The sequence below is a fragment of the Cryptomeria japonica genome, chromosome 11, assembly GCF_030272615.1.
Source record: "Cryptomeria japonica chromosome 11, Sugi_1.0, whole genome shotgun sequence".
Taxonomy (NCBI): domain Eukaryota; kingdom Viridiplantae; phylum Streptophyta; class Pinopsida; order Cupressales; family Cupressaceae; genus Cryptomeria; species Cryptomeria japonica.
Window position 1 is genome coordinate 193,545,760 of NC_081415.1, and position 12,786 is coordinate 193,558,545.

A 12,786-nucleotide genomic window follows, 5' to 3' on the forward strand; every position below is an offset into this window, starting at 1 on the left:
AAATGTTTTAATTCAATAATTGTGAACGGAATTTATCTTTTCTCTGTACTGTAGCTGTAAGGATGGCGAGATTGAAATTTCAGGTGATCTTCGCGGAAATGAGTAAAAATTTGACAGAGACAGAATATGCGTAAGATTTGCGTGTGAGGGGAACCAGCCAAGAATCAGAGTCATATGCTGGTTAAGGTGGCGAACATGAGGAATTATTCCATTTTCTGACAGAAATGGCCGACAGTCAAATCCACGTCAGCTATAAACCGCGTTTGTCAAATTACGATGCACGCACGTACGTCGTGGCCACCAAGAAAACCCATCAATACGATTAAAATAATACGAAAGGAGGTTTCCCTAATATCTACTTCATTTATTATGGTTTGTATTATTATTGGTGTGAGCAGTGCAAAGGAAGAAGGAAGAAGAAGGAATGGGTGCGAACAATAGTCGGTCAGGGGCAAGGGCAAGAGCTGGTTTTGCGCAGAATCGTGGGCTTAATCGCCAGAGGCGTGAAGGCAGGATATGGCCGCTCATTCGATCTCTCAGCTGTGGAATAGTCTTTCCTCGTTTTCACCTCGAGGTGGTCTTTTCGTAAAACTTCTTTATTTTGAAAAAGTATTTTCCAAATATGTGAGCAACAGCAAACCATTTATCAATTCCCAGGGGCCCTTTTCATCTTGAACAGAAACCCTGTTTTCGGGTTTTGTTATAAATTAAATTAATCATAGTTTCGAAAAAAAAAATTAACGACAACAACCAATGATAAAAGAAAAAACTAATTTCATTTTAATTATTAATTCTATTAAATAGCAAAACATTAGAAAATGTGAGAAAAGCCAAAAAATAATTAAATGTGATTGGTTGTCACGGATTTCAAAGCAAATTAATAGGCAGAGATGAAAACATTAGTTTCCGCCTATAGATAGGCGGGACTAATAATTTATTTAATTAATAGAAGAATGTTTGGGGATGAATTAATTAAATATTAATTTAATTAACTGATACCTAGTGGATTTTTAATCAAATAAATAACAAATATTTATTTAATTAAACTGGACAGATTTGTGTGACTACAATTTGCTTTGATAGTTAAATATGCTTGCATGTTTTTAATGTCTCTCTTGGTATGCCTTTTTAGATTAGTTTTTTATTGACTAACACTAACGGTTTTGTGTCTTTTGGTGTTATTTATCATTTGCTAAACTTGTGTCATTTAGAAGGGCATCATTTGGTGAGGAAAAATAAGATTTTATTAAAATAAAAATTCATTTATTTCAATAAATGTGCAAGTTGCATTTGTAGGAAAATGCAAGTGGGGGGGGTTTTAAAATGATTTAAATAAATGTTAATTTATTTAAAAGAAGAAAAGGGGGATTTTAATTAAATAAATTGATTTTATTTATTTAATTGATTTGAATTTGATTTAATGAATTAATTAAAATAAATTGAATAATTTATTTAATTAATAGAAGAATGTTTGGGGATGAATTAATTAAATATTAATTTAATTAACTGATGGCTAGTGGATTTTTAATCAAATAAATAACAAATATTTATTTAATTAAACTGGACAGATTTGTGTGACCACAACTGCAACAGAGTACTTTACCAAGTGGATTGAAGTAGTCCCCATGACCACAGTGATTGGGAAACAAATTGCCTCTTTTATCCTTAATTATCTGATCTGCAGATATGGCATTCCAAGTTCCATCATCACAGACAATGGGTGACCTTTCAAAAATCAGGATGTGAGAGAACTATGTGAATGATTCAAAATCCAACATCGTTTCTCTACACCATACTACCCATAGAGAAATGGTCAGGCAGAAGCATCCAACAAAACGATAGTGAAAATTTTAAAGAAGACAGTGAATGATGCAGGCAAAGATTGGCATGTACAACTCAATCCAGCACTTTGGGCATACAAAACTAGCATCTGTACACCTACAGGAGCTGCACCATATTCATTAGTATATGGATCAGAAGCAATTTTACCCTTGGAGGTAGGAATTCCATCTCTCAGAGTCTCTCTAAAAGGCTTAATCCTAGATGAAGAGTATCAAGTTAATCGACTGCAAGAGCTTGAGATTCTAGATGAAAGATGTCAACATGCCTACACTCATCTCAAAGCATATCAGCAACATATGTGCAGGAGCTACAACCACAAGGTCATTCCCAGAATTTTTAAAATTGGTGATCTAGTACTCAAAGAAAATCCTAGAAATCAATAGGATCGGGAAAAGAAAGGGAAGTTTGAACCTAACTGGTTGGGTCCATGTGTCATCATCTCAGCCTATGGATCAGGCACCTATCAACTAACTACCTCAGAAGGAGATGTGCTCGACGAACCCACCAACAACATCCATTTGAAGAAATACTACACTTGAGTAGTCTAAATGCACGAAAAAAGTAAAAATACAAAAAAAATCAAAAAATTAGAAAAAGCAAAGAAAAAGATGCAATAAAAACAAATGGTGAAAACCTGGCAAACAGGCGCTATTGTGAGAGGACGGTTCCTTCATCTATTCTTATCAAACTTTTGTATCCATGCATCCAAGTCCTGTCGGCCATTGACCAACACCTTTATCAACCTAAGCATTATCTAGAACATACTTAGTGTAGTCACTATCCTTGTTTATCACAAATTATTTCATCATATCTCACCATGGTTTGGTAATCACTGTACATATCCACGTTGGGCAATACCTTTAGCTAGGGGCAACATCGATCTGCATCCTGTCCTATCAACATATCACACATTGCAGTAGACTAGGCAAATCATGTCAAAACCAAAATTCAACAAAACATGAGGAAAATCAAACACGAATAAATTTAATGGATTCACAACACACGACGGATGATTTTCTGAAGTAACAAATGTTTGCATCTTGCATGAAGTTTTGACTATTTTTGCATTTGAACTCTTTTTGAACTATTGGATCCTCTACATTTTCTCAATGATGCATTGAGCTAGAGAAAGTAACGAGGACTCCAATATCTTTTTAGTCTTCTGTCTGGGAGGCGATCATTTGTATTGTACAAAGACTTGTCTCGAGACGTGATTCAAAGCACATCACTAAAGACATGATTCCACTTTGCACATACAAATGGTTTAATCTTGTCTGTTTATCCACAAGCAACATTCAGGTCATCCTGGTTCACTTATACCTTGACGCTTATGCTATCTTGCAATATCAAAAATCATGTAAAATTTTCTCAGGTCATTATGGTTCAATTATACCATTATGCTTGTATAAATTTTCAACATATCCCAATAAACCAATGCTCAATGACGATATCTCCAAAAGAAAGCAAAACATGTGACTCTATCGGGATGACCAATGCAGAATGAGGATGCTGAATTAGTTGCATATCATTTTACAATTAGTTGCATATCATTTTACAATTAGTTGCAAATCATTTTACAATCAATTGCATATCATTTTACAGTTAGTTGCATCTCATGTTACAATTAGTTGCATATCATATTATAAATTAGTTGCATATCATACGTCTCATTTTCAAGATACATCTCACATCATATCATATCATGCATCTCATTTTCAAGATACATATCATATCCTATGTCTCATTTTCAAGATACATCTCATACATCTTGCATTATCACATCATATTCATCACATATAAAATTGCATTAGCATTGCATCATCATATAAAAAGCATCATCCATAACGCATCACATGAGGATCAAAGAAAATGGTGTCATATATATATATATATATATATATATATATATATATATATATATCTCAAAATGATCAAATGTACAAAATATGTCATGTCTGTGCCCAACACAACAAAATGATCAAAAAAAGAATAGAGACAACGTCTCTCAGGTGTGACTATCTCTAGATGGTGATGGTCTCACAGCAGATGTCCTAGCACCTGGATCTCCAGGTGGATCCTGTCGAATAGGCCCTGTCACGCTACTGCTCTTTGTCCTCGACCCCGTCTCTCGGGATCGACTCGATCTTGAGGCTGTATAACTCGGAACTTGGCACTCCCTGCGCACCGCATCCTCATAGTGCCTCCTATAGTACTCTGCCTCCATGGCTCTCAAAACCAGCTCTCTCAAAGTGTCTCTCATTGGGCCACCTGCTGTCGCTCTCTGCAAACTCCCTGCAAGCTCCTCAACTCGGCCTAACTGCTCCAAAACTGTATCCCGCTCCATGGTCAGCTATGTGATCTGTCGCTGCTATACCAATAACTATGCCTGCAATTGCCATACTGACAGCTATAGGGTCCTAATCTGCACATCCTCTCGATGAGTCAGGATCTAAATCTGAAGGGGCACCTTGGGAAGAAGTACTCCCCATTCTTCTCCCTGACCTCGGTATTGGTGGGGGTAGCACATCAGTCCTCCTCCTCTGAGCCGGTCGTCTCAACTCATCAGTCCCCCCCACCGCTGCTATCACCTCTCCTACTCTCTCCTCACCCCCCTTCATAATCACCAAACCTCCCTTCCCTCTATCCATCATAGCCCGTCGTACCACTCTCTCCACCCGAATCCCTCTATCCCCTCCATCTCTACCTCTGTCTCCTATCCTCCCCCGATCTCCTCTCCCTCATCGACCTCGACCCTCTCCTCCATCATCTCCCCCATCATCAAATCCTCCATCACCACCTGCCTCCTCCTCATCATCATCAAAAGTGGGATGCATCTTCGCTGGATCTGATATCCTGGCCACTACACGAGCTGCAAACAATCTGGCAAACTCCTCCGTCATGCTCATATTTAATATCTTAGGGGCATAGTCCCATATCTGACCAGCTAGCTGAATGAACTCCTCTACCACCGCTGCACTATCAAGAGTCGGTCCCCAATCCAGTATATCCTGCCTCCGTCGAGCATATAAGCAGGTCCCCTGTGGTATCCCCTACTGTCGTCCATACTATTGCAAAACTCAAGTGACTAGAAATCTCTCTATAACAAAGGGCATCCGCCCTATCAGATATCAGGTCATGAAGACATAAGGCATCTCCATCCCATCCTTTGCCCATACCTCACAACCTGTATAGGGTCGACAGACGACCATATCAATATCATCTAGAACCCTCCTCCAATGCTCTAGCTTGCCCAGCTTACGCTGGACAACTATCCCTTGATATCCGTACGCATACGTGCACTCAACAGGCCTATCTCTGTCCACCAATGGCCTAGCTGCGGGAATATACTCCCAACACCATACCTGTAACAGTGTCACTCCCGCTGATAAACTACCATACCCCAAATATACCACCTCATGCAAATCCTTGTATAAGTGGGCCAACATAGCCAACCCCCATGCAAATCGATGACCCTGTGTCACCATCTCCTCTAAAACCAATCCCCATCCTACAGACAGTCCCTTCGACCTCCGGTCGGGACATAAGAACCCACCAATGAAACCTGCCAGTACTGATGGAAGAGGAGCATAATCCAAATCCAAAAACTCCTGCCAAGGGATCTCGTATCCACACACTGTATCATCCTGAAAGATCCGGCACAGTGCCTCTGTCCCACCCTCCTCCGATTGCTCATAGGGTAGCAATGAACCTACCACAGAAATCTGAAGAATTCGGTAGCAATCCTCTAGCGTCACTCTAATCTCACCTGTAGCCAAATGAAAGGTATTCGTGTCACTGTGCCACCTCTTAGCCAACGCTATCAATAACCCCCAGTTCACAATAAACCGAGGCATATCTAATAAGGAGGTCAGGCCACACATATCAATAATGTCTCTGTCAGCCTGTGTCAATCGTGGTATCAATGCCCACGGTCTAGGAAAACGCTCATGCAACTGCACCACTCCAAGATGCTCCTGTCAAAAAGCAAAACAAATCCAATATCAGTTTCCTCATCAAAACATAGATATCAAAATCAAATTCATATCCAAAACTTGAAAACTTTGAACAAATCTAAATCAAATTTCACATCACATCAATCCATCAAATCATATCAACTTGTAATACAACTCAAGTTTCAAATCATATGAACTTGTAATACAACTCAAGTTTCAAATCATATCAACTTGTAATACAACTCAAGTTTTCAAATCATATCAGCTTGTAACACAACTCAAGCTCCACAATTCATATCCAACACATTCATATCCAAAACTTGAAAAACTTTGAACAAATCTAAATCAAGTTTCACATCATATCTAAATCCACATCAAAACTATAATAACTTGAAACATCACAAATCCACTCAAGTTATGTCGGAACTCATATTGGACAACTTATGGCAGCAAACACACAGACAAACAATTCACACCTATCCTAGCAGAACTAACCTCAACCTACCAATTTTCTTCATCCAAAAAATCACACTTTACCACAAAAATATTCCCTATGCGCTAAACAAACTTGTCTACGTGCTAAAAATATACTCATGCGCTAACCTGTACTCTTCATGTGCTACCCAACCTACCCTATGCGCTAGACAAACCCTACGCGCTCCCCTTTTCTTTCAATGTGCCATCCAATCTACCCTATGCGTTGAAACTACCCCATGCGCTACCCTAAAACGCTTTTGCACTACCTATCTAACCCTATGCGCTAGGGAACACCTACGTGCTATCTGGCCCTACCCATGCAACCTCCTCATCCCCCTATGCGCTAGGTCTATCCAATGCGCTACCCGTTTTATTCAATGCGCTACCCTGTGCACCTAATACACTAAACTACTGCTATGTGCTAATCTAGCTGACCTATGCGCTACCCTATATCTTTCAGATGCTGCCTAACTTGACAAACCCTACGCGATACAAAATTTATCGTATGCGCTACGAAACGACCTTGACGCGCTAAAACGTAAAATCCGCATGACAAAATTAAAAACATGATCAAAAATAACAAAATAAAATATCAAAAAGGGGTCAAAAAGGTTGACTTATCGGTGGTCCATATGCGGCAAGCCTTCGATACCTCCGAACGTGCTCGAATCGATGAGAAGAGAAGGGAACCATCATTTTGTCTTTCTCTCCAAAAGTCTCTCTCTCCAAGATCAACAAGCACAAATGAGACAAAACAATGCACTTTTCCCCTTTTATAGGGTGAATTGAAATTAGGGTTTGGAGATGGGGCATGTATCTTACTCACGATCTCTGTCTAACCCTAGCAAACATTATTTATCGGGAGATGAATCAACTTTTCACATTCCACATTGACAAAATTTTAAAATGGAAACAAAATTATCAAATTAAATCAAATTTTCCAAATTTTGATTCATCTCCCGAGGGGCATTATCAAACATCATTTATCAAATTTGGGGCATGACATGAAAATCTTAAAACGACATCACACTAATCACAATCAAATTTTGATGACGCGTCATTTTCTTTGAATTAACATGTGCACACACGTCACTTCAAAGAGGGGAAAAATGTAGGCGTATAAAAATGACCATATTCCTAAAAGGAATATTTTATATTCATTCCTCTATTTGGTTAAATCTAATTTAATTAAATTGCCTACATTCTTCTATTTTATTAAGTAAATTATTCAATTTACTTAGTTAAATTCATTTATGTCATTTAATTGAATAAATCATTTATTCAATTAAACCCCTTTTCTCTACTTTTAATTAAATTTGTATTTAATTAAAAGTTTACCCCAAATTGAATAAATCTAATTTATTCAAGTTCCCAAAATACAACTAAATTGAAATAAAACATTTTATTTTAATTAAATCCTTTTATTCCTCATCCACTTGCAAAATCCTACATCTCCCACTTGCCTCCTAAACCCCCTTCTAGACTCTTCTAATTACTTCTAATTTAGCCTAACCCATCTCCTAAATATTGTCACATCCTTAAGCAAGGGGAAGTCACTTCTCAAACCCTCAAAGTCTTTGAAAACCATTAAAGACTTTAACAACTTAACTTTGAAAGTCTTCCAAACTATTAATGGTTAACTCAACCCTCCAGCATGATTAGAGACTTTCTCTAAACTCAACCCATATCTAACCCAGGGGTCTCTTCAAGCATTCATTGCTTTGACCATGGTTATCCCTTTAACCCTTGCACAAGAGTTTATCCTTTGGGTAAAAGCTTTATCCAATGGATAATCTTAGCCTAACCTTAACCCTTACCCCCTAGGGTAACCATGAGGTCTTCTCAAGCACTTAATGCTTCCTACCTCTCCTCTCAACTGGTCTTATGTTGACAATTGTCACCATTTCATTGGTGAAAATTGTAAACATAGATTGCCAACTTTCAAACTTGACCCTTGATTAACTCTTTCAATCCTGACCATCCATTGCCATATTTTCACTATAAATAGAGCTCTCCTTCCTCCATTTTAAGGATCCATGCAAGCTTTAGTATCTCATTTATGCTCAATTTTATCAACACACTTAGCCTCTTTTGTATTAGGAAATAGTCTAAATAAACATTTTAGAGTATTTTCTTTATCATTATCTTAGAACATCAACTAGTATATCATGTTAGGATAGTGTTTCTACTGACCTTGTCATCTTATAATCTAGTTTGTTGCATTTGTAGAATCATGCATAGCTTAGAATGCATTTCCATAACTAAATCAATCTAAAGCATCCCTCATTCTTGCATTAACCATCCCTAAGTCACTTTGCTCAGTGATCTGAGAGAAAAGGCATTGGCTTGAGGGACCTTGTGAGATAGAGAACCATGGAACCAACCTTGGGAAGTTGAGTCATTCTTCATGACTCCATAACTTGCACCAAGAAGTCCTGTGGGTGTGTGAGCAAGCTTATTTGAGACCACTTTTTCACATTTTGAGTTTCATAGACCCGCTTTTCCCGCACACAACCTTGATTTTGGAAGCTACCATATTTTAGTGAGTATATGAGTTGTGAGAAAAAAATTGCTGCTATGGCCATAGTTGGTAAGGCCATTAAATGACACTTCTAAACCAAATAGAAGATGTTTGTTTGAGGAGGATGATAATTGGTATGTAATGAATAAAAATCATAGTAGCCAAAATGGTTATTACATATATTGTCAATACAATTTTTTATTGTACACCCTTTGTTAGGGTTGCAACCCATGAATAAATTTGATCATATCATGATATATAATTTGTTCTTCTCAATTGTATGAGCTTCTTACATATTCCTCACACGTTCTAGTTAGCCTATTAAAAGTTATATTTAGTATCTATGAAAGATATAACTATATAATGATGTATAGTTGCATAGATTTCTTGTGTTCACACCTTCATACCCTCTAACAATATTAACTTGTAAACTTCACACAATTTTGGAACATAACATATACCCACTATTATAGTCTATTATAAATAGAGATTTTACTTCTACCTAGACAAGTTTTATTCTATTCTCTCAAACCCCAATCTATGAACCTCATTATACAGGTTTTTCAAGCACAATTTACAATATAATCAGAATTACTTCTATTGCATCGAGTTTGCATTGCTCATGTTAATGAGTGGAAGAGTTGTTGACAAAAGCTGAATTGCTGTAATTACTCATTATTATCTTCTGGTCAATTTACTTTTTATCAAAACTAAACAAATTGAAATTAAATTAAAAATGATTATGAATTCACAAACATCTCTAGAAAAAACTAAGTGATGTGAAACAACATTAAGAAAAACTATAAATGAAACAAAATCTCCATAAATATGGATAAATTTACACATATATTTTGGTACATATGATTTAATCAAGTGAGAGATGCTCTACTCTTCATCTCCATGCATTGGATTGATTGGAAGTTCTCCTCTCATATGTTTGGCTGGTTCAATTCATGTAACTTCTGTCCTTAATACTTTTTCCTATTTTTGGCTTCCAACAATTTTGCAGTCAGGTGCAGGTTTTCTGCAAAAGTTCAATGTCACGACACCTCCACGGTATCACCAAGACAGGGATTTAACAAATGCCCCATAAATGTAAGTAGGAAGTCATTGCATACTGAACATATGATTTCAATAAGTCCACAGCATGGTTTAGATCTCCCAACACTTTGTAAAAAATGCTTTTTCAAAACTGATTGTGAAATCTGGTCCCTTTTCTATCACTGCAGCTCTGGCAAGCCGGACTGTTTTATAGAGCGAACCTCTGTTTACAGCTTGCATTGGTTTGCATCACCAGTAATCTCCACAAGAACATTGCCCCTGTTTAAAATGATGGAACCGCTTTGCATCTCTCACAACAATCTGTCGTGCAACAATGTTGGAGATAAACTTGGTTGTAGTGTGGCAGTCAACACATACTCGGAGGTTCTTCACAACTCTAATAGTTCCAAAAGGTGTGTTCAACAATCCGAATGCAATTGCCAACATTTCACTATGGTGGCAGACAAAGAATACTTTTTCCTCCTCCTCGACATCATTAAGTACATGTCTTGAATCTGGAAAATAGCCTGCTGCCTTCATCTCCCAAGACAATTCCTCCAATTTTGCATAGATCTCCTGTGTCTGTGGGTGTGATCTGTCTCCTACACAAAAAGTATGTACCATTTTATCGCTTTCAATCCAACTACATCCAGGTATCTTTTTTATTCCTCTGTCTTGCATCAATTTCCTTACCATTTGAACCTCAACCCACCTGCCCATTTCTGCAAACATGTTTGATAGAAGAACATAAGTCGCAGAATTTTGAGGATTGAGCTCAAACAGTAGGATTGCAGTAAACATTCCTAATTGTATATTTTTATGTGATCTACAGGCACCAAGAAAACACATCCATACGATAACCACAGGTTTAATTGGCATTTTGATGATAAAGTTAAGACTTTCCTCTAGATATCCAGCACGACCAAGAAGGTCAACCATGCACATGTAATGATCAATCGTAGGTATAACGAAATAGGAATTGCTCATGCTATCAAAGTATTTACAGCCCTCATTCATTAACCCTGCGTGGCTACATGCAGATAAAACACAAGCAAAGCTTACATGGTTAGGATGTAATCCTGAGTCTTTCATGAGTTCAAAGAGTTTGAAAGCATCCTTGCAGAAGCCATTTTGTGCATATCCTGCAACCATGGCATTCCATGAAATGACATCTCTTTCAGGCATTTTGTTAAACAGTTCACGTGCCTTGTATATGCTTCCGCATTTTGCATACATGTCTATCAGAGCATTTGCAACTACAACATTTGAAAACAATCCACTTTCAATTATTCTTTGATGGATGTCCACACCCTGTTCCAAAGCTCCCATTTTAGCACAGGCAGGGAGGATGCTGGCAAACGTTGTGTAGTCCGCCTTTACATCTGCCAGTCTCATTTCCTTAAAAGCTTCCAATGCCTTTTCAAAAAGTCCATTTTGTGAATATCCTCCAATCATCGCATTCCATGATATTACATTCCTTTTAGGCATTTTGTCAAACAGTTCGCGTGCCTTGTCTATAAGTCCACATTTTGCATACATATCTATCAGTGCACTTGCAACTATGGCATTTGATAAAACCCCACTTTCCATGATGCTTTGATGGACACCCATGCCTTGTTCCAAAGCTCCCATTTTGGCGCATGCTGGGAGGATGCTAGCGAGGGTTGTGGAGTTCGGATTTACCCCTGCCAATTGCATTTGCTTATAATATTCCATAGCTTTTTCAACAAACCCATTCTGTGCATAACCTGCAATCATTGCAGTCCATGAAACCACATTTTTTTGAGGCGATTCGTTGAAAATCCTCAAAGCCTCATCAACTTCACCATTTTGTGCATATCCTGCAATCATCGCATTCCATGAGATCACACTTCTTTCAGGCATTTTGTCAAACAATTCACGTGCCTTGTTTATATTTCCACATTTAGCATACATGTCTAGCAGAGCACTTGTAATTACAATGTCTGATAAATATCCCCTTTCAATTGCGCTTTGATGAATGTTGATTCCCTGTTCCAAAGCTCTGATTTTGGCACAGGCTGGGAGTATGGTAGCAAAGGTGAACTGATCAGGTTGGACATCTGTTCGTCGCATTTGCTGAAAGAGTGCTAACGCTTCCTGAGCATACCCATGTCTTCTGTAAGCTGCAAGTATGGTATTCCATGAGGAGACATCTCGCTCTGTCATATCGTCGAACACTTTCCGAGCATCAACCAAACTACCACACTTGACATACATGTTGATAATGTAATTTTTCAGAAATTGTGCGTGTTGCAAATGCAAATCGCCTGTGTATGATGAAAAACTGGATTTGTTTACCTTGTGAAAGCGCATTCTCGATGATGTACAGAAGATATGTAACAGGGGCTCCTGGGGAGCTGTGTGTAGTAAGCAGAATGCGTATCGCCTCCATGAACGGATCATATCTCTACATAATGCTGTGCAATGGAGATCGAGATTGGCAGTGGATGCATTGCATTGGGAGGAATGTAATGCTTCGTCAAGGAATCTCAAGGATATGAGTTATAAAGACATAAGTAAACATGGAATAAATTTGTTTTTTGAAACATTTAAGTTAAACATATGCAACACATAGACCTCAAACTTATGACATCATGACGACATGCGACAATGCACGAGCGAATTACTTTGACTCTAAGACATCTGCAACAACGCATGAGCGAATGACTTCAACACCAAGACATCTACTAGGCACAGGGAAAGACTTGATACACCTTAGGCAAGGTCTACAAAGTGATTCGACTCACACAAGAACCCTTAAGAAGTTACAAGACTCCATTGAGCAAACTAGGCCTTCTCCTAGGCATTAGGTGCAACAATCAGCTTCCTATGGATACCAACACACAAACTAATGCAAGCAACACTAAACAAACTCACTCATGGCACATTCAGGTCACCTCAAAGGTTCCCTTGACTTACTGAGCCTTGATA

General features: G+C 38.1%; 1 protein-coding gene across 2 annotated transcripts; it reads right to left on the reverse strand.

Moving 5' to 3' along the window:
* Positions 1-9,600: 9,600 nt before the first annotated feature.
* LOC131071116 (pentatricopeptide repeat-containing protein At1g08070, chloroplastic) lies at positions 9,601-12,387 on the reverse strand. 2 transcript variants are annotated; one of them, XM_058006827.2, is made up of 2 exons: positions 12,154-12,387; positions 9,601-12,014 (listed from the first exon to the last, which is right to left on the reverse strand). In XM_058006827.2, the coding sequence occupies exons 1-2, from the start codon at positions 12,245-12,247 to the stop codon at positions 10,084-10,086; spliced, it is 2,025 nt and encodes a 674-aa protein (XP_057862810.2). In that variant the 5' UTR covers positions 12,248-12,387; the 3' UTR covers positions 9,601-10,083. The 2 variants fall into 2 exon arrangements, with proteins under 2 accessions (XP_057862810.2, XP_057862811.2); XM_058006828.2 differs by having other exon boundaries at positions 10,374-10,556; positions 10,897-12,293.
* Positions 12,388-12,786: the final 399 nt, after the last annotated feature.